Consider the following 27,605-nt stretch of genomic DNA (forward strand, 5'->3'; position numbering starts at 1 on the left):
GAGGGCGATGACTGCTTTGTTGTGACATCACAAAGTTACAGAGGTCCCGACAGCTTTCTTAGTATGTGTGCACTTCTATGTGGACTGAGCGGTTTGATACTTTCACAGTATTAATATAGAACCTAGACCTACTTTATAATCAGAAAACACATGGAAATCTTACTTTATACAGTATGGGACCTTTAAAATACTGGATCCTGATTGGCTAGCGAGTAAACGTTTTGTCCCAATATCAGGTACTACAGACCAAGACAAGTGGAGGATAGGTCTTACTAATAATGGTAATGGTAATGGGAGCCAGTCAAAAGGAATTTAAGTTTATATTCTGTATATTTATTAAAAAAATGTTTAATCTGAAATAAAAAAAACACATGTAATCACAGAATAACTGAGGCTTGTGTGAAATGAGGAAGGGTGTTGTCTGAAGCAGTGAATGACGGTGACTTTCCAGATTGTGTGTGACTGTGTTTACTTCCGCCTGTAGACGTGTGAGCACTGTAGCGCATGTGTTTGTGTGTGTTTGTGTTTGTGTGTGACACCCGGGGGGGGGGGAGAGCTCACCCAGAAGTGGCATGTGGCTGCGGTGTCATCGGCTGTGGTGAACCTGGCAGACTAACAGGCCACCTCGGAGCTTTAACGACAGGCAGGCCTGTTGCAAGTCTTTGAGGACGGGGTGAGGATGCTTCTGTTGCTGTTGATAAGACTCTGTTTCCTGTCGGACAGGTCAGCGTGGGACCGTTGACATGTGCAGTTTATGGGGTCACACCTCCGACGGCTGTTGTTCTCTTGAGTGCTGGTGATGGAAGTGTTGCAGGAGTCGGTCATGGAGCAGTTAATTTCATTAACGGTGGAAATGCTAAACTCCACCTTTGTAGTATCATCACAAACACTGATGTCTTTGACTTCAGGATTTCAGTTCACAGTTTTACAAACAGTCACATGGAAACTGTCTGCATGTCTTGACCTTGGGCAAGATACTGAACCCCTAACTGCCCCAATGTAACACAGGTGTGGTAGAAAAGCACTGTATGTGTAGATAAAAGCTGTATATGAATGCATGTTAAGTGCTTTGAGTGACTGTTGAGATTAGAAAAACACTATATAAATGCTGTCCAAATATTTAATCGTCCATCAACGGACAATCATTGTGAACACTTACAGCTTAAAGACAATATTAAACTTGTAATTTAAATGTAATAGAAGCAAGATTAAAGTAATCACTATAGTACATTTAGCTTCTTGCTGAGAGTTGAACAAGAGGATTAATACCACTCTTATATCTGTCCATTAACCTACATATGAAGCTATATTCACACGATGGTTTGCTTAAGTTAACATAAAGACTGGAACCAGCAGGAAACAGCTAGCTTGACTCTGTCTAAAGTTTTAAAAAAAAAATCACCTCTAAAGAAATATTACAGCAGATATCTTAAACAAATGAGATAATGTGTTCATTAGTGAGCTCTGGAGGTGCTAGGCATATATTTTTGCTGTCTTTGAACAGAGCCAGGCTAGCTGTTTATTAGTTTCCAAGCTTTATGCTAAGCTAACCGCTAAACGCTAGCTCTAACCGTCTCCTGGCTGTAGCTTCACAACTGAGCGCCAAAACACATTTTCCCCCCAAAATGTCAAGCTATTCTTTTAATTAGGTTTAATAACTACTTATAATACTATCAACAGATGTTTGGTAGACTTAATGATATGTTTTCATTTGGGTTAGTTTAAGGCACATAAAAAAACTCAGTGAAGGTCAGAGTCGTTACACACTGAGCCACATTAAATTTATGGTCACTTATTATTCAGCAAGAGACACAGTCATCACGGAATAATTTCATAATTATGTATTTCCCTCTACAAGTCAGCAGATACTCAGCTGATAAAGTGATGATTAGCACTTGACAGGGTATTTTTTTTCACTCCCTCTCTGTCATAGATTTAAAACTTGATACAGCCTCTTTATTGAAAAACTCCCCACCTGAGTAATAACTTGCTCATTCTGACCCTATGACAAGCACTAAGACTGGATCAGCTCAACCCTGAAGTCATCATGAAGCTCTGCCGTGGGGGAGCCTCGAACACTGGGGCCCCACGCCTGGCGCGAGGCTCGTGTTCACAGCGCGTCATCTACGTGCTTCACTCCTTGCTTCAAATCGCGTCGACAAGTCAAGCTGCATGTTGTGGAGCGACATTAAAATTGAAGCGTTAACCCTGAACTAGGAGTCTCCCTCCCCCCCCCCCTACAACCCCCCTGGTGTGGTCCTCTGACTGTCTCACTCACTGGGTATCTGCTCTACGTCCCGCCCCCTTCCTCATCCTCCGCGCTGCGCCGCTCCACACACCCGGCGCACCAGCGGGGCAGTCCGGCTGCAGCAGCGGCTCGCTCGGACCACACCAGCCCGTATTACATTTCCACTGGAAAAGATTATAAAACTGGAGTCGACCCGTCTCCCTTTCTGCTTCGTGGCTCAGTTTTCCCGGGGTGAGTTTATTATCAGTTTTGACGTCAGAAAAGAAAAACACAAAGAGTTAATGCTCAGTTATAAGTTCATCTGGACTTTATAGCACTTTTATTGTCTGAAATCTTCATGTAGAAACGTTTTGCTGTAATATGAGTGACGTTAAGGAGACGTTACGTTGCTTACAAATTTGTTTGTGTGGAGTGTAATTTCATAGGTATTTTATAGCCTTCATATCCCATAATATTCATATGAGGTGTAGTTTATAACGTTTCTATGTGTTTTTTTTTAGTATTTTCCCTGATATTTGTTTTTATCCTCTGATTCTTACTATTGTTTGGAGAGTGCATAACTTTAAAAACTAAAAAAACTAATTAATTGTTAGCTGCATATCAGGGGATTAATTATAACTGTGTTTTTTTTCACTACTGAAAATAGTTGAATTCATAAATCACTCAGGAGAACAAGGCAGTGAAATAAAGCAAACACGGTGGGTTTGGTTTGAGATAAGGTAAAACCATTAAGACTTGTAAAAGTGTTGACTGAAACCAAGCTGTTATCAGACATTGTCTCACTGATCAAACTGTATTATGTTGCCTGTGAAAGTTGTTTCAGTGTTGTGAGAGTCTTTTCTCAGATGACATGAAACTCAATCCTCTCTGCAGCGTATTTATATTCAGCAGCAGAGGCAGCAGTATATCATTACTATTTCCCCACTGCAACCTCGGTTAGAATAAGCTCTGGCAGTGCTTTGATTTTTATCACTCTGCCTTGTAATTACAGCAGTTACATGACATAACCTATCAATTTTCAAACATGTCACTGACATACACCAGGATGTGCTCTGATTTAGTGGAACGTGACATTGTGAAGTTGAAGTTTGTGGCCCTGAAGTGTTTTAATTATGGAGACAAACAGGCAGTGCAGTGTTGGACTCATTACAAGTTGGGGGCAGTGGCCTTTTGACCCTCACAACCCGCCATTGAGCCATGAGGGAGGCCACCATGTGAAATGCCACACACACACACACACACACACACACACTGATAGAAGAGCTTGTTGGCCGGTCAAAGCCTGCCAATAAACAAACACGCACAACGGTGATCAATAAAAACTCAGTCTGCTTCAGTGATAATAAGACAAAATCCAATAAACCAAATGCAGTGATGGGTCCGGTCTTCCTTCGTGTGGATTTGTTCAGTGTGTGACTTATTCATGTTTAACCAGCTCTGTGATTCCCCTGGTTAGTCTCTCCAGAGTAGGCGTACGTACAGTATATCCTTCTTGAGTAAATGCTTTGATATTTCCATGTCGGTCTCTTGTATGCGCTCGACTCAGCCGGCAGCTGATGATTAACACATGCGTGTAATATGTTTCCTGTACGTCCGCCTCATATGATTTCCACTAATTACACGGTACGTTTCAAAGCACTTGATTAAGTAAATGAGTGCAGACGTTCCCTGTGGTTTTTCCTCCTTCCTTTTTTTTCTTTTTTTTTTTTGGTACCTGAGTTATACATTCCTCTAAGGGGGACCCTTTGTGACCTTTGGGTGTCATTGACGCAACCAACCAGGAAAGGGTCAGTTGCAGAGGTGTGAACTCTGAATCCGGCTGCTGTATTTGTTTTCACACCACAGGGTTCCCTGGCTTTTTTTTTTTTTTTGGCCACACATGCTGATGTTGGGGAACTTGCTCCATCACGGTCTGTCGTCACCAAATGGCCACAACTCATTCATCAGGAATATACTGGGTTTTAAGAGGCTGGACTGATCAATTACTGGTCATCAACCAGCAGGTCATGTAGTCAAACTGGGCGGCTGCTGCTGTGACTTGACTGTGTGGAGAGAAAATGTGGGCAAACAAGCCTCTGCTACCAACTCCCAAACCCATGAAAAGACCTTTAAAGTACTTATAGTTTGAATGAATATTTAGGAAGTCACTTCAGATATTATCAGAGACATTTTTAATGGACTGTTTAGGTGAACCAAGCCAGGATCTTTCAGTTTTAAAGGCAGCAATAAGTCTTTTTGTTGATTGGCTGCTGTTCAAAATTTGACTACATGTAAACTTTTCAGATTACAGTTGTAAAGTTTTTCCAGCTTTGCATCGTCCCCGCCTTCCTCCGTTTTCTCTGAAACTATATTATATGAGATGAGATGTGAAACTTGATAATCAATAATCTGCTGTTTTGCATAGACGTTTACATTTTTTGTTGGAAATAAAAATCAGGTTGACGTCAAAAAATCCAGCGGTGGCTTATTGGCTTGCTTTAGAGACATTATTAGCCAGGTTTGTGTCTGCAGGGTTAAACTTGACTGGAAGTCTTGTTCAGTATTGATTGGCACATTTGTTCTCCATTAAAGCCCTCCCCATGAACAGCAATAGTCCAATATGCACATCAAAAAGTCACCAAGAAACAGTTTTTCTACTAGCTTGTGGAGCTAACGTTAGCCTAATTCAACAGCTAGCTACACATGATTAAATCTGCTGCTGCTAAAAGTGTCACTGCCCTCTGGTGGACAGGCTCAGTAGTGGTGATGCTGTCTCTAAGTTACATCAGATATATCTGGCACTTTGGCACATCAGCTGACATATAAACAAAAACAATACCTCTGTGATCGGTTGATGTTATCAGCAGACGTATCAGTCAGGCTCTGGTGTCTATGTTTGCTCTCATCACTTGTTGGGTGAACTGATCATTTAAAAACCTTCTTATAATAATAGCTGTACCATGGGAAATATTAAATAAATTGAGACCTGGAGGAGAAGAAACGAAAAGAAACAAGTTTATGAATGTGAGCAGAAAAGATATAAACAGAAGGAAAGAGGCAACAAAGAGGGCAAATTGGGACTGTCGGTTTTAGCAGATGCAGGAAGCAGAGAGCCTCGGAGAGTATGGATATTTGTTGAAGCATGAAAATGTTTTCTTGGATAAGGAGGAAGTGTAGCCGTGTTTTGCTTGGACTCAGACTGAGCGTGGACGGTGAAAATAGGAACGTAATTGAAAGTCGAAGGGTGAGCCTAAAAAATGCGGCCTTATCTTGTATGTTTGTTCACCTGGTTAGCGGGGTTACTGAGTGAAGGACATGAGAGGCGATGGAGAGAGCAGGCCGGGGAAGGCATGTGGTGAAACACAAAGTCGGTCGCTGATTTGACTACAGACAAACTATATCAGAGTAAACACTTTTGAGTTAAAGTCATCAGAAGTAGAGATTATATTTGTGTGTGTGTGTGGGCCCCGACAGCTGTTGTAGTCAAGCTGTTCCAGCCTTTCCAAATCAGTCAAGACACTCAAAGAGAAATAAAGAAAAGACATGAAAGAGAAAGAAGAAGTAAGCAACTGGGGAAAAGAAAACAAGGACAGAAAAAGAGAGGAACAATGAGGGGGAAGAGAAGGAGAAAAGGAAAGAGGAGGAATGGGGAAAAGAAACAAAGATGGAGAATGGACGTAGAGTGATGGTAAAAGAAAGAGAAGGAGAGACAATCAAAGAGAAGAAAATAAATATCAGAAGGCAAGAATAGACGAGAAATGAGAGGGTAAGAACCGAGAGAAATAGAGAGAGAGAGAGAAAGTGAGGAGAGAGAATGAAAGAGAAAATGGAGATTCAGACCCAAACATGTTTTCAATCAGCACTGAGGTTGAGAAGAAGGATGTTTGATGGTCGTAATCGAGAGAACGACTCCACCGACCGATGCTCTGCTCAGGAATTTCTTTGCACACACACACACACACACACACACACACACACACACACACACTAACAGACAACACACACGGCTCCTATTAAACTGTGGTTACTCTGGTTTATATCCAGTAAAGCCACCTCAGGCAAATACTCTACATAGTGACATGGAAATATTTTATTGAGCCTGTCTGTGATGTATGAACGCGCCGAAAACCCCCCTGAACGACGACTTGCCCAAAGAAAGCAACTTAAAGCCGAAGCTAAAAGCTGAACTAAGCGTGGAGGTTTAACACAGTAATGCTCTTCATTTTATCACAAACTGGGGGCTGCAGCGGGGGAAGAGGTTTTTCCCGTCAACACTCGCTGAGTCTGGCCCGCTGACTGAAGTTCAGACAGTGTTCACACAGTTGTCTCTCTCCACCCTTAGAGACACCACTGTTATTGTCTGGTGCAGCCTTTAAAGGATCCAGCTGATCAGGATCTAACAGTTGCACTTCTGCTTCTGCAGGATTTAGGCTGTGTTAAGATTTTTCTTCAAATTATGAGATATTTAAAAACAGATAAAAAGTTTGTCGAAAGTTGCAAGACTCCACAAGACTTAATAATGATGGTAATATCAATCATGATCTGATGTTTCACCATTCTTCCCTTTGCTTCCTCTCCTCATCCGACCTTTTCTCTTAGTCACGTTTCTCTACATCATTTCTTTCATCTCTATTTCTGTCCCAATTCGCCATCCTCCCCCTTCACTCCTCTGTAAAAATGAAACCTTTTTCTTTCTTTTTTTTTTTTTCAACTCCTTCTCTCTCCTCAAAACTCACTTTGTATTTTGTTTCCTCAGAACCAGAGGACCAGCTGACCAGGGTGGTAGCAGCCAGGCCGTGCCCAGAAAGAGGTGCCTTACCAGGGGTAATGAAGAAGATGAAGGATTAGAAGATAATCCATGGTACGTCTGAGATGCTCCTGTTGAGAGGTCCCCCTATTCTTTTCTGATATCCAAGACGCAGGGAGTCAGGCTGCTACTGGGATTATAGTGTTATTACCTTTAAAAGACTAAAAATATCAGGGGGTTTTTATTCTGACCTTGTGGTGCTTTTCAGGGCCATTTTATCTGATGCCTGATGTGCTTGTGTAACTCAGAAAACAGGGGAGCAAGAGCAAAGGAGGACCACAGAGAGGAGGGAAGGAGAGTTCAGCTGGATGGGAGCATATGTTCAGATGAAATAAGCTTTGCCCCAAAGGGTCCAAATACATGAGAGGAGTCAGGGGGAGCGACCCCCTCTGAGCTGTGGTCAAAGGTCTTTAACAGGATTACAGGCAGAGACAAAACACCAGAGCTTTCTGTAAGCACACAGTCACAGTAATTAATGGCCCAGTGTATATTCCTGTAATACTGCAGGTAATCAATTAGATTGATGTTTTTCTAGTTCGACCTTGATTTTAGCGAGTCAAAGTTTTTCCCTTATTCGGAAGAGCGCGAGCGCCTTTGTGTCCGTGGCCGCAGCTACTACTAATAGTTTTAATCAGAGAGGTGGCCTGTCGCTTCAGAGCGGTTCATGGGAACGTGCACAAGGTCCCTGCAGGCGCACGTCGTCTCAGATTCGACATCACACCTCGGTATACTGGTCCCCGGCGTCTCTTTGTGAGCCTCGATATGGCTCTGCTCAGCGCTGGTATGTGGCGTGTTTCCTCCCTCTCCACTCCCAGATGCCCCTCTTAAAACGCCAGCCAGGGGAGGTGGAGCGGAGGGCCTGGGACTGCGGTCAGCAGCAAATTAGAAGGGCTGCCTTGGACCTGACGCAATCTCCATGTCGTGAACCATAGCAGGTCATTAATGAAGCCAGACGGGGGCCTTGCATGCGTGGGAAGCCCGCCGACATTTAGCTGCTGCAGTGGAAAGCTTTTAAAGAGAACCAGAGGTCCTTGTCAGGGCTGCTTTATGCTATCAAAATATTTTAGAATTGGATATCCATTACTCTGCTGGCAAAGAACAACACCTGACAAAAGGCCAGTTTTTCGTCTGCCTTACAGACTTATGGAGGTATGGAGCACCTAAACCGACAAAAGGCAGTAATAGGCTGTCAGTCGAGTCAAGAGTATAACAGAATACTTAAATTAATACTACTGTAAGTCAAGCTGAAATGCAGTGTAAATGGAGTGTGAAAAAGGAGTATAAAGCTATAAAGAGAACATTAGAGTAATGCTAATGGAAGATAATGTTATGCAGACAGGTCTAAGAAGAGCTCATTTTAGTTAGCTAGCCAGCTTTGTTAGGATTAGCTTGTTGGCTAAAAAGATTCGGCTGCTGTTACAAGAACAACGACGACACTAAGTATGAAATATATGGCGGTTACCTACATGAAAGTTCGCTTCAGGTAGGTGGCTAGCTAAAAAGACCGGTTCTGATTGTATTTACGTAGGCTCCATGTTTTTTCAGGTAAGCTAGCTAGCCGCGAAGGCCTCTGGTTGCTCAAACCAAAAAAATGGAGAATGTGGCATGAGGGAAATAGGAAAACTAATAATTGACCAAACAATAAGAAACCGCACAAGTTGAACAATAACTGGAGGCAGTGAAAGATAAATAGAAGAGTAATTAAGTTTTATTTCCTCATTGTTTTGGAGGTGAAGGAATAAAATAGCTTTTCTCTATTTTACTGGAAGATAAAGGAAAACTATGAAGCTTCTTCATTTTATTTCTGTAATTAATAATATTATAATTCATGTATTCAACTCTATTTTTTGTTAACCTTTTACTTGTGAGTTTCGGGGGCTCCATACGCTGGTAGTCTAGCAGTACTGCCAAGTAGCAGCAGTGTTTTTCTTATCAGGACTTTTTCATTATCTCTTCCTATCTCGCTGAGCATACTTTGCCTGTTTATAAACAAATGTGAGCCTGCTGAATGAGGCCTGCTGCTCTGCTCTCAAAGCTTGATAAGTCTTTTCAGGGAAATGTAAAAGGAACTTCGTGCAACCTTCATGCCAGACAAAGCTGCACAAAATGGAAGCGGGAATCCCCCCCCCGCCAAAATAAAAGGTCCACCTATTTCATGGATAAGAAGCAGACTTTGGTTTGTTGCACAGAGGAGCGACTGTGGTCTAAATTTAGATGGTTCCAGACCAGCGGACCTTTGGAACGCGGCATCCTTAAAAAACCTGTGGAAAGACAGATCTGTCCAAAACGCAGCGAGGTTACTTTACAACTACATACAGTATTCGCAATAGGAAGCAGAGTGATCCCTCACCGAATCGTAACTTCCACAGCATAAACTGCAAATGTCATGCATTTCTCTCGACATCCCTCAAAATCAAATACATCCCTGTCTACTTCTTTTTTTTTCTTTTTTTTTTTTAAAGATAGATGTTTTTTTTTCCCCTGTTTTTACTCTCAATAGATGGTTCCATGGTGCGACCGCAGAACCGTTTGCAGCTGGACCTATTTCTGAGCTGATGTCGACAAAGCCAAAGCCCAAAGCAAGCCAGGCGACCTGACCACACTCCAACTGGCCCCGGCTGCCTCCAGGAACACAACTGCATAGTGTTCTCCTCAATTTATGTCTGTTTAATTCAGCCAGCTATGCATAACAACAAGCTACAAAGAGTGGGACAGAGTTTGGCCTGCACATGATAAACAGAGATAATATTTCAGTGAACTATTTGGCGCTGCAGGCCTGGAGTTCAACTCTTTAGCTTTAGAAATTACATGGTTTCAAGATCTTGGAATAACCTTTCAGGGCTATTTTTTAGGTCTGTACTTTGGACTACTGAACTGTCCTTTTTTTTTTTTTGGGAAAAATCTGAAACGGGAAAAATTGACCTTGAATTCAGTTCAGCCTTTCGGTCGGATTAAAGGCAATTCAAGACTCTGTTTCGGTTTTATTTCTTTAGAAGTATTAAGCCAGTCGCCTCTTCTCACCATGAATCTTCAGGAGAAGCTGTCAGGCCTTAAAGGTCTGGTCACACACTCCCACAGCAAGCGCCGCTTTAAAAGTGACCTCACAGTGGAAATGATCAGCCCTCCTCTGGGTGACTTCCGCCACACCATGCACGTGGGCCGAGGGGGCGACGTGTTCGGGGACACCTCCTTCCTCAGCAACCACGGCGGGACGGCCAACGGGAACAACAGGGACACGGATTCTATCTCCAGCCCTGACAACAAGATCGGAGCGTTCTTCTCCAGGACGCTCCGTCAAATCAGGAGGGGCTCTGACAACCGACCCAGAGGAGGATCCAAGGATCTGTCACCGCCGCCGCCAGCTGTTTCTCCCATCATCAAGAACGCCATCTCCCTCCCCAGGCTGGACGTGGATATGTCTAATGGGAGTCCCACCACCAAGGTGCTCTTCCCCAGCTCTCAAAGTACGCCAATGGAGAAGAAAAGCTCTTATGGTGAGTAAGGTCATATCTTCTTTTTAAAGCTGCTATAATCAATATCTTTACATCAACAAACGATCAAATGACTGAGCGTAGTATGACAGCGGTTTCACAAAATTACACAAGACGCCTTGTATTGGTCTGCTGGCTTCTGTTTGTGTGATGGTTTGTTGGCTTGGTGGCTTTATGACGTACTCCTCCCTTAGTAATTGTTGAAAGAGACTTTTGTTCTGAGGAACTTCCACCGTCAGTGTTTTGGATTCCCGAAATAGTCCAGCATTTCTCTATCTTCACTGGAAATTTCTTCACATGATGTCATTTCATCTCTTTCTTTTTTATAGCAGTTATTCAAGGATTAAGCAAAGTACATCACCGAATCCCAAAATGGTCCCTAGGATTTAAGGGTAGATGTTATTTTATTCTTTATTATATTTGGAAACGCGAGAAAAAAAGAAATGGGAAAGACGTGGGCAAAGGTCAGATGAGTTAACCAGTGTTAATTGAAAACTTCAGAGAAGTGGCAACAGTTTTGGGGCTGAGAGGAAACTCATCCATCAGTCCTACCCAGGAATACAGAGACAGATTTGCCCCAGATGTCCTTATGAATCACCTTGGCTCGTAATCAGCAGCGCTCACACTGATAACACACAGAGATCCAGACACAACTGGAAACAAGCTGTCTGAGAGGCTGTTTGAAAGACCCACATTAACACCATACTCATGGCTCCTGCAGTCTGACTTCCCCTGTGCGTGTGTGTGTGCGTGTGTGTGTGTGTGTGTGTGTGTGTGTGTGTCTGAGGGCTTAGGTGAATGTCAATAAAACACAAAGGAAAGTTAATTTCTAGAGTAATTTTTCTAAAGTAACTCGCTTGTTTTATAAGGAACAGTTTTGGCACTTTGAGGGACGTGATTGTGAGTTTGATGAGAAGATTCATACATTACACTTTTGTGCGCATTTAACAAACAAGATCTAACCTTAGATATTGAACTTTAAAGATGCTGTAGGTCATTTTGTTGGACAGAGCCAAGCTAGCTTTTCCTCTGTGCTTCCAGTCTTTATACAGAGCTAAGCTAACCATGTTCTGGCTCTAGCTTCATATATATAGACATATACACAGTGATATTCATCTTTTTATCTCCCTCTTTATAGTTTATATATATTGTTTTGTGTTCTATTGTGTGTGTTGTTGTTTTTTTTTACCTGAAAGTAGAGAATACAGAACTTATTTTTGTAGTGAAAGCAGCAGCTGCTTTACTCTCCAGTATGGCGTGTGAAATATAGGTGGGAGAGATTGTCCAGGTTTACATTGAGACAAACACTTCAGTGATTACGTCTTTCTCATTCTCTTATGAAAGTGTGTTAATTTGTAAAAATCAGACGCTGTTTTCTTTGGTTGGAATGAAAAACCTCCCTCTAGGCCCTATATGGCTGGCATTGACAAGAGCTGCGGTAATTTATCTGTTACCCGTGGGTCATGAAGGCAGCAGAGTGAGTGTGTGTGTGTGTGTGTGTGTGTGTGTGTGTGTGTGTGTGTGTGTGTGTGTGTCTTGTTAAGTGATCTGGCAGGGTTAGGCGGATGATTCACCGTTCACAGAGCAGAACAACTCAGGAACCTCAGTTTTTTGGCTGGTTTGACATTGTCAGACAGATTCGTCTCAGATGGGTTTACACCGCCCCCTGTTGGAAGTGTTTTGCTAAATCATGCTAAAAGTGTGACTGCAAAATAACCTGAATCATATTTAGTTTAGGTAAAGTAAGTATATTGTACATGGAATGTACAGGTAACAGAAATATATAAACATATACAGCTACAATAGTTAAAATGAATGTAATTTAGTCCATCAAGTCATTTTAAGAAAAGTAGTTTTAAATCATTTCATGTGATTCAAGTCTTTTTGGTGTTTATCTCTCTTCTGTTCCCCCCTTTATGCTAAGCTAAGCTAGCCAGACATGAGATTGGTACCGTTCTTCTCATCTGACTCTCAGTAAGAAAACGAATAATAATATTTCCCAGAATGTTGAACTGTTCCTATAAACATACGTTCACACACACACACAGGTGTGAAAGACAGAATACCTCCACTCAGGTTTCACGTATTGATATCTGTGTGTTCTTCAGGTCTGGAGTCTGGCTTCGTCACTCTGCCTCGTCAGTCCCGCTCTGAGCGTCAGCAGCCCTCCATCTCCCTCCCCATTTCCCGCTCTCCGAACATCCACCGAGGCTCTCTGACCGACCCCGCCGATGCCATCTTATCCACCTGCTCCGCCACGACTGTGACCTCACACCCCAATCCCACCACCACCACCACCAGCACCAACGCTTACTCTGACTCCCTCCCCTCCCTCACCTCCCTGGACACCTTCACCTTTGACCTCGGCCCCTCCCTCATGAGCGAGGTGTTCGGCCTGATTGACGGCCACGCGGAGGAGCCCGGCCACGCCTGGGAGGGAGAGGAGGCGGGGTCGGCGTGCGGGCTGACCAACGAGGGCTCGGAGATGGACTCGGCTACTATCTCGTACGTGGATTCCCTGCTGAGGGAGGACTGTGGGGGCCGGAAGAGCCCGCACCCCGCCGACTGGGAGGAGGAGGAGACTGTGATGGAGGTAAACGGATTCGGGCTTTCTGTTAAAGTACCGGACGTGGTGATGGGGTCTCCTGAACGAGCGAGGTTGGGAATGGGGATGGAAAGCGAGCGGTTCCAGAGCGCCACAAATGTGCTCGCGCGCCATTATGGCGTCAGCCTCTCAAAGGGACAGAGCAGGATGGAGGCTGCAGATACAGAGATGATGATCGTGAGTCAGCCCAAGAAGAAAATGTCCTACACTTACATGGACGATGAGGATGAAATCAAAGTCTGAGCCGAGCAAATCGGAGATGTCTTCACATTAACTAAAATAAATCTTTATGTGATGTATGATTCCTCTGTAATTCCAATCAAATCAATCATCTAAAATCTGTTTCTGGTCAATGAGGCTGGCTCTACTGACAGGATGACCATGAAAACTACAGCCTGAACCCAGTATCCTTCATACTGGATCTTTTACTCTTACACAATTACGCTTCAAGGATGCTTCAAGGATGCTTCAAGGATGCTTCAAGGATGCTTCAAGGATGTCCAGTTTTGATGCAAACCCGTGGCTGAATGTATCTAAAAGGAGTGAAAGACTCGATGCTGCAGAGGCAGAGAAAGGGAAACCGCTTTGTTTTTACTTTCTTTTTCCAAAGGTCATGACTCAAAAAAAAAGCCTTAAACGAAAAGGATGCGTGGAAAGTGAGGATGTACCAGAGAATGTGGTTAAGATTGTCGCAGAGGAAACACCGACATTACTCAATGTAGAAGTTACAAAAGCCTGTCATTCACTTTATACTGCAGACGCTTCTTCACATTGGAGAAGGGGAAAAGATTCTCCAAAAAAAAAAAAAAAAAGATTTCATCTTACTACAACCTGTTTGGTTTCACTGCAATCTCTTGTCAACTTTTCACTCAGGAATACACTACCAGGAGAGAAGAAAAGGGAAGAGAATTAATGAGAGATCTGGAATCTCAGGATCAGCCTCGTCAGACAAACATTAACCAGAGAAACGTCTCAGTTGTCAAACTGCTCAGACTGAGGGAATATGACATGTTCATGCCGGTATTTTTGCTAGAAGCAATTAAATCCTGAACCATATAAATGTTCATTTTATGCTGCAGACCTTCTATATAGATACTCCGTGCACCTTTTATGAATATGAAGTCCGACTCCTGTATTGCTTTTTATAGAAGATTTGTCATTTATATGTTCTTTTATACAACTGTACATGAAGATATCAACTGACCTCCTATAAATACGTACTTACAGTATGAGCACCTGCAGTACATAGTGCAATTCACATCCATATGCTGCAGTCAATACCAATGATATACTATGATGATATAAATTGACAATAAAGATGTTTTTAATTAGGCTGAATAGCGTTTTATTTACATGTATATGTTTTACATTTAAAAGGTCAGTTTAAAGTGATATTCCACCTGAAATCCTGGAAGATAAAGGCCGACAGCTGGTCCAAGAAAAGTTTGTTATTTACCACAGCCGTCGTCCTCTGGTGAAAAATCAGACTTTGGGTGGAGAATCATTTAACAACTGAAACGTGAAATCTCAAGGAATAATTTGCTCGTACTAGATTTGTAGAAAAATCCACTTGCTACTTGTGAAAGGAATTTGGTAATATGGCTTAATTTATTGTTTAGGCTTTTTCTTTTTTCATGTGATTTCTATTTTTTTTTTTTTAACCAAAAAGATTTGCTTTTCTGCACTTACATTGCATTCTGGGAAATACAAGGACACCAGTAGCTGACAAATAAATAAATGATACAGTGGTTATGAAAACATTGGTAGATAAAAAAATATTTAAAAAAAGTAGAATAAACTGCGACACCTGAACTCAGAATAAGAATAAGTGTTTCCGCTGCTCTTCACCAACCACAACGAGAAAATTCACACGACACACGTCAATTTTTCTCACTGAGCCACGGAAGGAAGTTCTTTTGCCTGTGTTGGAGGAGGAAGTGGCGGAGGGCAGTTTGGCGCTTTGAGTCCAGGCTTTTTCGGCGGAGGCTTTTTCACGCCGGGCCCCTGAGCTCGGGGTGCAGGCGTCGGCTGGGTCCTAGTGTCCGTGGCCGCTGGGGCTGTGGCGGGGACGGGAGGGACCTGGGGCTTGGGAGGCCCTGAGGGTCTCGGTTTGGAGAACTGAACCGTCGCCTGCTCGCTAGCTTTGTTTGGGTTGTAGGATCTTTTTGCTGCACGAAAAAAAAGAGAGGAAAGACAGGTGGAATATAAGGCAGCCACAACATGTATTAACTGTGCAAGTGAAAATGAAGACATCAATCTTTTCAAAAAACAGGAATTAATCTTGTACTGCTGTCTGCTGGCATGATGGTGAAAATGTAAACATGCTGTATCATTGCTTTATCTAATCACTATCTAATTTCTGAATGAAGAAATGAAAGTTTATTTAAAAAGTTAGCTAATGTTATCCATCGGTGACATTTGGTACCAATCTTTTGTTAGAGGATGTTTTAGGATTATGTCCTCCGTGATCATCCCGTCTGATTTTGTTAGTCTGGAGATGATTATCAGTGTTTAGACTACCACTATGCTGCATTCAAGTACCAGGGAGGTCTGATATTTGTCTGCCAAATAGTGTTGCATTTAAATTCGATTTTGTTGGGAAAACTATCCTTTAAAACAGAATATACTCAAATTACGAACACGGGTTGCTTTTTTAATTGGTAGTAGAAAATACCACAGCGGGTTGTGATATTAAAATAAGTGAGAAAGTACAACTTAACACAATATCACGTAACAACAAAGTTGAAGTAAGAAACGGTCTCAGTTTTGTAGGCAGACAAACATTTCAGGATGAGAAGACTTATAAGGGAAAGTCTTTCAGCTTCTCCTCGAGTCTGTGGTAGTTACAACAATGTGAGAGATGACGCATGACCCCAGAGGTTGATATTTTGGTCAGTGGTGCGAGTCTTCCTGTTTCCTGTGTACTTCCTTGTTGCTACAACGAGCGGTAATTTATTTTCTCTCTGCCGACTTGCACTAACAAGCCACCACTTTGACTTTGTGAGAGGAAAAGGGCAGAAGCAAAGAATCTGTACACAGCGTTGCACAATAGAAAGAGACATATAAACAACGAGATCTGCTTGTTCCCTCGGGCCTAGAAACAACAATGAAGGAACGGCTGCTGCTAGTTGAAATAAAATAAGGCTTGGGATATTTAAAGAGGAAGTGCACCAAATGTTGCACATGAAGTTTGGTTTATTTGTCATGACAACTTTTGAAATTGTTGTATATTGTTTCCTGTGGCTCTGACAGGAGATTTTTTTGACTCAGAGGGAAATAACCCTGATGAGATCATTGATGCCTGCGCTGCGAACTTGAGGCGTGGAATTTGAAAGATGTGGGCATTTACCAGGCAAGAAGGGTCTAACAAAAGATGCAGTTGCATCATGGGAAATGTAGCATCCAGTGTTTTTGGAACTTGATCTGCACTCGTGATGAAAAGTCAGGAAATTTTAGGTTGACCTTTCTTTCTTCTTAAGTCCCCCGACTTGCTGCTAAATATCTGGAGTGCTCCAGCGCTACTGAAGACTGAGATCTGTCCACACCCGCAGTTGCTGAGGTTTTCATTTGTCGGTGTAGTTATATTACGTGGCTAAATCATCTTGAACAAAGGAGAAAATCTACAGATTTCAGATACATTATTCCCCCCTGGATCTGTTTGGATGTACCTTTAGACCACCACCCAGCTCGGTGGACTGCGACTTACGTTTGTACGGTAAGGTCATCTTCACTAATGCTCTGGGAGAGTCTGGAGTTGCCTCCAAAATTGGCTCCAGCTGGCCCTGATCCGAGCACTGCTTCTGGGTGGGACACTTGGCCTGACCCGGGTTTGGCGCTGATCCTGTGGCTCTAGGAAGTTGGGATAGGCTCTGGTTCGCCGTCGAGCTGCAGGCAGCGGAAGTATTGGAGGCCTGAATAGGGCTGGGATTGTGGGATGATGAGATGCTGGATGTTGTGTTTGGATGGGTCGGCGCTGCTGGCTCAGCTACAGGGCCGCCCCATGTGGAGGTGCCACTGCGACTCACAGAGCCAGATTTCACCAGGAAGAAGCCACCACTGTCCTGAGAGGCTGTGCTGATGGAAGGAAACAGACAAAGGTTCATGTTTTTTTTTGTTTTTTTTTAAATGCAATGAGGTCTAACTGTTATGACCTCTTACAAAATGGTACCTGTTGGTCTTGGAGAGAGGGAAGTGATGAGAGGAGCCGGAGGAGGCTGTGGATGAACAGGAGACCGCTCTGCTCAGTTTCTCCTTTTCTGACATCTGAGACTGGGCAACAGGAACAGGAAGGGTCACATCCGGGACCTCGGGAAGATCTGGGATCTCAAAGGAGACAGCTGACCGAAGCAAAACATACACATTTATGAGTCCTACATCGAATATACAGCTTTACATTTACAGAATAATTCCAGGTTATTTGGTAATAATTTAGTTTTAGCTAAAAAGAAGTCTGAGCGAGAAATAACCAGTGAACCAATCAGACTATACTATAATGTATTTGTCTGGGGAGGTGAAATTACAGTCCTAACTGTCTGTCATCAACATTAATCACAGTTTCCATACAGACTTCCTGGTTCAACTTCAGCCTACTGTACTTGCAGTAGTTGTTAGCATTTCCTGTGCAATGGGTGTGCTTACTTTCAGTTTTACCGCCAAATCAAGTGGGTTAGATTAGCAGCTTCCAGAGTTGGTGCAGCGGCACCCTGGGGCATCCTGTTATTCTACATTCTAACATTTATATAAACCGCATTTTTTGTTGTGTTTTCGAACGCATCAAAACAGAGGAAAACAAACAAAGAATATCAAAGTCACCATATTAAAAACCATGTTAAATAGTTATAGCTCAGCTCCAAGTCGCCTAGTTGTCATAGTAATGCAGCAGGTTTTCCAGAAGCTAAGTAGCTAGAGAAAGCGATGAAAAGTTTGGGAACCATTTTTTAATCAGATAATCTTTAGCAAATCAAACCATCAAACACATACTCTTGAGAGGGGTTTTAAAAGCTGTATTATTTCAGTTTACCTTCTGATTATTTGGTGCATGCTCCTGAATAAATATGTGCTTAATCAAGTTGGAAGTTACTATTTGCTAACGAATCCACACACAATTTTGTCTGTTAATCCGAGCGATGCAATGTCGCTGTGATCTCAGTGACAACTTGAACCGATAGAAATGATAAAATGGCAAAACCGCAACAACATCCGAGTTAAAATGAACCAGATTTATCCAGACTGATGTCACACTGATGTCACACTGATGTCACACTGATGTCACACTGATGTCACACTGATGTCACACTGATGTCACACTGATGTCACATATACCTTCAGGGAAGAGGCTGGAGCTGTACTGAATGAGAGGCTCAATGACAGTGACCACCTGGACAGAAGAAGCTGACGCCATGTCGAGCAGAGCCGCTTCCCTAAAGAGGCGGAAGAGATGAGAGGAGGAGGAAACACAAGGGGACAAATTCAACCAGAGTGTCGCTTAAGTTAAATCTAAAGTTGCTAACAGTGGTTTACTTTAGCTACAGCTGCTCCTCCAGCAATTCATATACACACACACACACACACACACACACACACACACACACACACACACACACACACACACACACACAACAAAACCTCTCTGTGAGTAAAAGACCATCTTTCTCAGGTTCAACACTGTGGTTCACACCAGCAGCCCTGGTTCGTGAAATATGAATGAACATGAACGAATGGGGTGTGGTAATAGTACACAAACACACACACACACACAAACACACACACACACACACACACACACGGGTCAAAGATAGACTGTTTTATACGCACCCTTCAGCTCGTGGCCAGAGCAGGTTGGGTCCCAGGACGATGGCGATGTTACTGGGCGTCATCTTGTTCACAGCCTGTTGCTCCGACAACAGAGACAAGAACTGGACCAGGTACCTGACGGGGACGAGGAGGAAAACACAAAGTAGACTGGGTGAAGGAAGGAGAAACAGGAAGTCAGCACTAGAAGAAAAGTGTATCCACAGAGCCGTGTGGACTAAAATGCATTTCACTCATGTTGAACATAAGGACGTCCTGAAACGGAACGAGAAAGAGACACGTGATCCGGACGGAGGTGAGAACAAACCTGAGGTTGTTGTAGTTTTCAGGTGGCAGTTTCTTCAGCAGCTCTTTGAACCGCTCCAGCTTCTCTGTCAAGTCTTTTTCCCTGTGGAGACAAAGATCGAACTCAGAAAAACAGACTTGAATAAGAAATTAGTAAAAATATAAAATAGTGTAGATGTCATACACACCCTGCTGCTTTAAACCAGTCGTTGTAGAGTTCAGAGGTCATTAGAGGTTCAGGCAGTTCTCGAAAGTAACACTTCAAAGCTCCTGTCAACAAATTCAGAGATAAAGGTCCATAATCCCAGCTGTGTTTAAACAGTTCGAGGTAATATGTGCTGAGTTACTGCCCATTTTGTCCTGTTAGATAAATAAAGATAATGAATAACACATGGTATAAACACGTCTTGCTGAATCCCCCCGTTTGATTTAACAGAGTGATTCTATATGTAGCATGAGATGATGTATTTCACATTACTGGAAGCTGGGTAAACAGAAGAGGAACCGGGTGGCTGGTGAGCAGCAGAAGTCACGCTGGATGAACGGATGTGGAGGAGCGCACGCGACAGAAACTCGGCTCTCCATCGAGAGGAAATTTAAGGGAAAAAAGAAGCGGACACGTCCTTACCGGCCACGGCGTGAGGGTCCATGCTGAAATCGCTGTGGTCCACCGTTCCCTGATCCAGACAAGTCTTCAGCCGCTTCACCACGGAGGCCGCCGCCGCCAGACGAAACAGACCCTGAGGAGCAATGAGGCAGAGGAAGGTTCCCTCCACTGATTATATAACAAATGACCCGAGACAAAGAGTTTCTTAAACTTAATTTTCCTATAAATCTCTGTAGTTCCTCTTGTATTTTTGTATTTTACAGGCACCTAAAGCCAAAACTCTGTAGAGGTGACTTCATATTTAGTCATTTCTGTCAGTCAGCTGGTCTGTCAGTCTGTCAGTCCACCGAATGAAGTGTTTCAAGGTCTCCATTTCAATTAGCCCAATATTTTTGGATGGATAAATTAAAGTGCAGTGCCGAGGATAAAACACAGTAAATTCTAGTGTCAATAACATGACACCTGAGAATGAGAAAAACCTGATATAAATATGGTCTGCAGACTGGAATTAAAACAAAGCTGTATGCAGGGTGGTGAATGAGAGTAAACTACAGGGTAAAGACACTGTTAATCAGAGTTTACATGCATATCAATCGCTGTGACCCCTGTATTGTCATGCCATCAGTCCTACCTCCTCCAACATGCCCGTTCTCAGCAGCATGTGAATACACTCCTGGATGGGCGCAGCGATTTCTCTGTTGCTTTGAGTCAGATGAGTCAGCAGAGGCTCGCCGTAGACCTTCTGATTAGAGAGGCTTTGCGTTGGCCCTGCAGAATCAGATAATTGCACAGAGGAAATAAGAACATGTAGAAATGTTGCAGTGACGTTGCAGGAAGTAAATGTAGAGACTGGGAGAAGATAACGTCACCTTTTTGACTATGATTCTCTTTGAGCTCGCAGATGTTTTTTTCCAGGAACTCGTGTGAATTTTTGTGGTACTCTGCTTGCAGCTCGAGAAGCTGTAATTGGACAAAACAAGAGAGGGTGCTGGATATATAAAGCAGTCTGAGGTTAGATTACAGCTTTCGTGCGTGCTCTCTGCAAAAACCTGCGGTGTATTAATCGAGAAGAAGAAAAGATTGAAGCCGTCACAGCTGCAGCTCACCCGAATGAAGTAGTTAGCGTAGTCATCTTCTTTAGTCGCAAAGTGATACAGATCTGCAGAGTACTGATCCTGCAGATACAAAGAAGAGGGCTTCACTGCCTTGCTCAAGGACACTGCATCAGAGTGGGCGCTTGATTTAACCCAGGTGCTCTTTGTTCCTTTTTACCTTGATGCTCTCCAACTTCCTCCAAGCTTCTTCCACTTCCTCTCGAAGCCCATCCTGCTTTGCCTGGGGACCAGTGCTGGCCTGGCTCCTGACCACACACACACACACACACACACACACACACACACACACACACACACAAACACACACACACACACACACAGATCTGATTAGTTACTTGGTGCGTGGATAAATTTGAACACATGTAGCCCTGACTGAGGTTGTATGACTCACCTGGTTTTTGCGTTGTTCCAGTCTGTAGTGAGCTTTGCAAATTGCTTCTTGTTCTTGAGAATATCTGGTAAATCATCCTTAAAAGAAAGTAACAAAAAGAATATAAAGGAAAAATGATGGGGATTTTTTAAAATAATTTCTTTTTTAATAATTAGCCTTTTAACATAACATATGGTTGGGACGTATAAAATAACACCTGACAATACAAAGCCTAAAATGAGACTATAAGAACCCTGTTAGCTGAACTCTTCAGTCATTTATGTCGCTGACCTTTGTGTGTTATTTATCAATCGCAATCAGGAGTGTGACATTAGTTTCTCTTCAACAACAGAGGAGCCCCACTCTCACCTCGCTGAGCTTGTTGAGCGGCTCCAGCACTTCCTTCTCCAGTTTCATCTCGAAGTCGGCCAGCATGTTGGCCAACATCTTCTCCATGAAGCAGCACATCTCCAGCACTCTCCTGCAACACACACACACGCACACACACATGCACACACACACACACACACACACACACACACACAGCTCATGGTTCGTGTTGAAGATAAAATAAATCAAACACAACCACACTGCAGAGAGCCAGCTACAAGAGCTAAATACTCTGGTCTAGCATGGATCTTCTTCAGGTCTAGAAATCAATCAGCACTTCATTACATAGAGCAAGTGACATGATCATTAATGGCGACTCATCTCGCTGCTCTACCACTGACTCTATACCTATAAATAAAAGACATACACTGAGCTCTGGTCACATGCTCTACACTGTGTGTGGGATCCTCTTTTCCTTTTCATCAAGAACTGAAAACCTCTCTGCTGGAGGCATGAGGTTTTCACATGACAGCAGTCAGCACGAGTCAACAGTTCAAGTAAAGATCACGGAGGGATGGAGGGATCAAACCTGTCACCTGATAGAGGACTCGGCATCAAAGTCTTTGAGGCTCTCTGCCATGCTGATGGACAGCAGCATCAGAGGGAGCTTTTTCTGCGGAGAGAGAAGTGGGTGTCACACCTTTCACGGTCACCAATCGAATGTTTTTTTTTTACACATCTTGTGGATACAATGATCGTCTGAGCCACTTCCTACCATTCGTTTTTCAGCCTCCAGCCCGAGCTGACTCTGCATGCAGCACTGCAGCTTCTTGTGAAGGACCTGAGCCGCCTTTTTGGCCGGTTCCACTCGCTGCTCCACCTTCATTCAGCCGGAGACACACACACAATAAAATGTGAAAGTTAATTTTCTGGTCCCTTCTTCTCACTCCATTAACGTTTTCCAAATGCTGTTTTGTTTAAGTTGGTTTAATGTTGTTCTTTTGCTCTAAATCAAGTCTGCAAAAGACGTATGCTCCGATACAGGAAGTGCTACAAGGAAAAATCAGTCGTCCAACATCCAGAACCAACATACGGCTTAAGCTATAAAACTAATTGTATCGTCATTAACATGTTGTTAATACTAGTGCTGTAGTGTGAAAGGTTGTGATGACACAGAATGTTTCTTTTCCTCACCATGACCAGGTCCTCGTGTAGAAGTTCAGTGGCATCATGTGACCTGAGGATGTGAACATAGTGTTGGTTAGTGAATATTAAAGTAAAACACGTCTGATGTCAAAACTGAGGTTTTTATTATCATTTAGATAATTAGACTGTAATTTCACATTTATATTTTCATTATAATCTGAATAATCTGAGGATTATGCTCTCAGTGTATCTAGTCTATAAAAGGTCAGAAATGTCCCGCCACAGTTTCCTAAATTCAAAGATGATGTCATCACGCAGTGTTTTTTCCCACCAACAAATATCTAAAAATCTGGAATTACGTCATGTTTGCCTCATTTACAGAAATAGTTCAACATTTTTGAAAAACGTGCCTCTTCACTTTCTTGATGTGTGTATGGTAAATATGAAGAGTGTTTTATTTTTGACTGTCGGTTGGACAAAACAAGACACTTAGAAGACTATTTTAAACGATCATCAAATAAAAACTTCTGCAGAGGCTTTGCAGTGTAAAATTGTAGTGCACCTCTTTTGCTCTGAAAACTACTCAACAGTGGAAATGTTAAGGGCCAACAAGCTAAACTTGGAGTGTGAGGGCTGATGCTGTGGTTCATTTCAGTACCAGCTCTGTGAGAGGAAGGCGGGGCTGAAACCACAAAACCTCTTCCACCTCTGCTGTGATATGCAGTCGTTTTAAAAAAAAAAAAAAAAGGAGGGAGGGAAATCAACAGAGAGGTGAAAATTTCCCTATTTAGAACATTTTCAAGTTTGTTTCCCACTGAAAGGAAACCCCACCCAGTTCGAGATGAGGTCAGATGAGCTTCATCACCTCCAAGGTGTAGTTCTTTTCTTTCCCACAGTGAACCTGACATCTGACGTTTCAAAACACAAAGAGAAGAAATCCCCAACAAACCACACTCCAGTTCCTTTTTTTTTTTTTTTTTTTTTTTACCTCTGATTCTCATTTCAACTTTTTCTTTTAAGCTGGAAAATACCTTTTTTCATCAACATAGAGTAAAATTACATCAAAGCACGTGAACAGATGAATTGTATGCTTTTATTAAGAAAGTAAAAGCGTGAGTGGCATGTGTGTCTAGACTCATGTTATCCAGTACAGAACAAATCTATCAATGAGAATCAATAAACTGTTCCGCACAAAACGCAACACTGAAATCCACTTGTATTCACGAAGCCTGTCCAGTACGTATAAATACTTGATGTGCACTAGTCTACTTCTGTGCATTATTTTTATACACCTGTTTATTTCTGCAGAGCTGAAACCAAGAGAGAAGTGGGTGAAGTGCTGCTGTGGTAGTTGGAGCCCCACGTTGCTCTGCTGCAGATGCACGTTGCGTGCGTTTATTATTAAACCAGGGCGCGCCAGAGATAGAGGCTGCATGGCCTGCACAAACATGCACACACACACACATGCACACACTCTTTCAGAAATGCAGTTTGCAAGTTTGTACCAGAAAAACCAGACAGGGTGTAGGTGTATGATTTGGTCACCCACTCAGATGTGAATGTCAGTGGTTGTCATGCACGGGCAAAACTCTCTAGATCAGACGTGTTCAGCTCAAACCAAAGTGACACCTACTCATGAGTCAGGCACACGCCGCATGCATTTAAGGTTTTTGATTATCAGGAGAAAGAAAAATTATGGTAAAAATCTGAACAATTGCAATAAACAATTAATATTTTGTGTAGAGATTTTGCTTCCTCTTGTACAGAAAACCACATCATAACGAGTACCAACCCTGTGGTAATCAACCATCGCCTTCACAATGTGCACTGACAACATACACCACAACCTGGAGTCGGTGTGTCCACTCGGATGAGCTGAACCACTCTGGTGTTCATGCGTGGAAGAGCCTGAGGTTTCCCTCAAAACCCCAAGAAGCATGTGTCACTTTCAAGAGGAACCAGCAAGTGTAGGATCCCATCTTTAAAAAACGCTTTTTCAAAGCCGTATTCACAAATGTGAAAATGAGAACACTGAAACCAAAGCAGAATGAGACATTTCCTCAAAGCAGAGTAGCGCTGAAATGAAAGCATCTCAGATTTTTCTACACCTGAAATAATCCATCCTAAGTTTAAAGCTGGTGATATCACGACATAAGACTATTATAGCTTTTGTGTGACAGTAGCACAAGAAGAGAGAAGAGTCAAACTAACTTAGTTGTCAGCTTTACAGCGTTATCTAAAGTTTTATATCATCAGCCACCATCAGCTTCTGGTCATTCCAGACCAAGTAAGACTGATGCATCAAAATCTTTAAAGTAGTGAGTTGAGTATAAGGATGTTGTTTTTTCACTGCTTAGAATTTAAAACTATTCATTTCCTAGAGGAAGATTGTGTTATGTGCTCTTTTTTCGAAACTCACATCGTCACGCTTTAAAGCACTGACACGTCACTATGATCACAGCTGTGGTTTAAAATCAACTTAAATATATTCTTGTTAACTCACATGGTCACGTGTAAACCATAAGACCAACATATAATCACCATTTTTCTGGTTCGAAAGCCCTTTGAGGCGGGGAGAAAACCTTGATGGTGAATATTACGGTTTCAGGGGAACATGCTGAAGCCTATTTTACAAGAATCAGAGGAGAAATATCCGGTTAAAGCACTTACTTTGCCGCAGAGCCGAGCTGCTTCAGGATGCTCAGAGACTGCCGGAGCATGCTGGCAGTGGAGCTCAACCAGCTTTTCTAACCTGACCACCTCACTCCTGCTCAGCCCCACGAAGTTTCCTGCTTCAATTATAAAAAATAAAATAAACCCGTCCACACAGGGTCCAGCTGTGTCACTTCATCAGGACAAGAAGGCACGGACCGGCTGCTCTCCCCTCTGCCTCTGTTGGGTGATGTTTTTGTGTATTTATGTGTATGTATGTGTGTGTGTGTGTGTGTGTGTGTGTGTTTTTTGATGTCGGTTTTCGTTCTTGTTTCAGGAGTGCGCTCTTAAGTAACATCTGACAGAAGCCAGTGAATGAGGAAGTTGCACAGATGAAGTGTCAGCTGTGAGGGGGAAGAGAGATTTTTCAGGCTTGATTGTCACACTATGCTTTCAGCCTGTAAAGACCCCACTGCTACATCTACTCACAGAGTTAGACAGCTTTTCTGCAGAGAAAAATGTACTATTTCCTTATGAGAGGGTAAATCTCTATGTTACACTTGAACAGTAATAAGACATTTGTAGATTGGCATCTCATTAAATGTCTTAATGCGTGGAGTATTCTGTCACTGCAGGCAGGCTGTGGTTAGTTTGTACTTCTGTAAATGCTTACAGTTTGTGTTAAAGAGCTGAAAGGATGTGAAAAGACCAAAAGAGGAAACTATCAATGCTGCTGGCTCAGACAGTATCCCTTTTTTTTTTTCAATCAGTAAATTCAAAATAATTTTTTATTTAAATCTGGCTCAACTCAATTTTTTGTTGAACCTAGGCGGTTTCAACATTGTTTTTTATTTTTGTCTCACATTATTTGTTTCCTTTTCCCTATCCCCTTAAGTTATTTTAGTTTCTTTTTTTTTGTTTGCGTTTTTACTAGATTTTTACTAGTTACTTTTTACTAGATTTGCAGAAGAAATAAGCCGTAAAACAAAAGTGACATATTATCGTTTGGTTTCACTTGTTAGCAAACAGTTGCTAATTTACGTGTCCAGCCAATGTGGAGCAACATTAGCATTTATTCATTCATTTATTCATTCTTTCATTCATTCATTATAAGGTCTTATAATACATCAATGCTTCTTACCTTGTTCCTATCCATTCTCACGCCTCGTGCCTAAATCCGACCAATCCAACCAGCGAAGGCAACGATCGTTAGCCAATCAGAGGCAGCGTAGGGCGGGGCATGTGAACTCTACGATTCCTGAGTTTACATCCGGCTGTTGTAGCATTGATAGCTAACCTAAGGATAAAATCATAATGGCGGGAAGAAAAAAAAAAACATATTGCAGATTTATATTGGAAAACGAGCAGCTAAAGAGAGCACAGATGAAGTCCAGCCTTCCCAGGAGAGCAGCTCCACCTACGCTACAGAAGCTAGACCCGCTCGGAGTATCAGCGCTAGCACCGCCACCGTTGAGGAGCCTGCTAACAGGCGTCAAGCTAGGACTGATTTGGCGGCATTTGAGGAGCTTTTCCAGCCACATAACTTCAATTTTCCGAACCAGACGTTTTGGGAAAGAAACTTCCAGCCACAAACTTAGTTTGCTTAATGTAAGTGTCTTCATCGCGTGGCGGAGTGTGGTCAGGTTGTGTGTTTTGTGTTTTTGCGTGAAGAGGCAGCAAAGGGGGAAACGGTTGATTTGGTGCCACTTCACCCGAGGAGCCGGAACCAGACCGTCCTGATCATCCGTGCCTTTAGGAGAGACTTCATTTCCACGACACCGTAGCGCAATGCCACATTTGGATTATTACAACTACTGGAGCACCTGGCCTGCAGCTCAAGGTAAGATATTTGGTTTACTACAAGCTACCGCCGAGCAGTACCGTACTGTCTTAATAGTGATAATAAAAATGGTTCCTCACATATATGAATAAATACCTGTATTACATGTGTATATACATTTCATGTATATACACAAACATGAAATACACACGTCATATAACCATATAAATTGTGAAAAGATCCAATATTAATCACAGTAATTTCGCACTGAAATGCATTTTTGCATGCAATTATTATTATTATTATTATTTTTTAGTCTATTTATATTTCAGTCTGTCTCATATGTGGACAGACGTGGCAGAGCCAGTTGTGCAAGGGT

At 42.6% G+C, this 27,605-nt stretch overlaps 2 protein-coding genes across 2 annotated transcripts; one reads left to right on the forward strand and one right to left on the reverse strand.

The window, feature by feature from the left end:
• Positions 1-2,325: 2,325 nt before the first annotated feature.
• cdc42ep1a (CDC42 effector protein (Rho GTPase binding) 1a) lies at positions 2,326-14,463 on the forward strand. Its single transcript, XM_056366014.1, has 4 exons — positions 2,326-2,479; positions 6,984-7,088; positions 9,535-10,528; positions 12,634-14,463. The coding sequence occupies exons 3-4, from the start codon at positions 10,057-10,059 to the stop codon at positions 13,371-13,373; spliced, it is 1,212 nt and encodes a 403-aa protein (XP_056221989.1). The 5' UTR covers positions 2,326-2,479; positions 6,984-7,088; positions 9,535-10,056; the 3' UTR covers positions 13,374-14,463.
• Positions 14,437-25,991, reverse strand: sh3bp1 (SH3-domain binding protein 1). Its single transcript, XM_056366013.1, has 18 exons — positions 25,465-25,991; positions 22,843-22,885; positions 22,424-22,528; positions 22,245-22,321; positions 21,688-21,799; positions 21,340-21,416; positions 21,106-21,193; positions 20,940-21,008; positions 20,703-20,793; positions 20,465-20,601; positions 19,855-19,966; positions 19,415-19,496; positions 19,249-19,329; positions 18,945-19,058; positions 18,453-18,550; positions 17,299-17,467; positions 16,837-17,204; positions 14,437-15,298 (listed from the first exon to the last, which is right to left on the reverse strand). Exons 1-18 carry the CDS (start codon positions 25,512-25,514, stop codon positions 15,021-15,023), a joined length of 2,151 nt encoding a protein of 716 aa, XP_056221988.1. The 5' UTR covers positions 25,515-25,991; the 3' UTR covers positions 14,437-15,020.
• Positions 25,992-27,605: the final 1,614 nt, after the last annotated feature.

This window comes from Seriola aureovittata, chromosome 21 (assembly GCF_021018895.1).
Source record: "Seriola aureovittata isolate HTS-2021-v1 ecotype China chromosome 21, ASM2101889v1, whole genome shotgun sequence".
In the NCBI taxonomy this organism is placed as follows: domain Eukaryota; kingdom Metazoa; phylum Chordata; class Actinopteri; order Carangiformes; family Carangidae; genus Seriola; species Seriola aureovittata.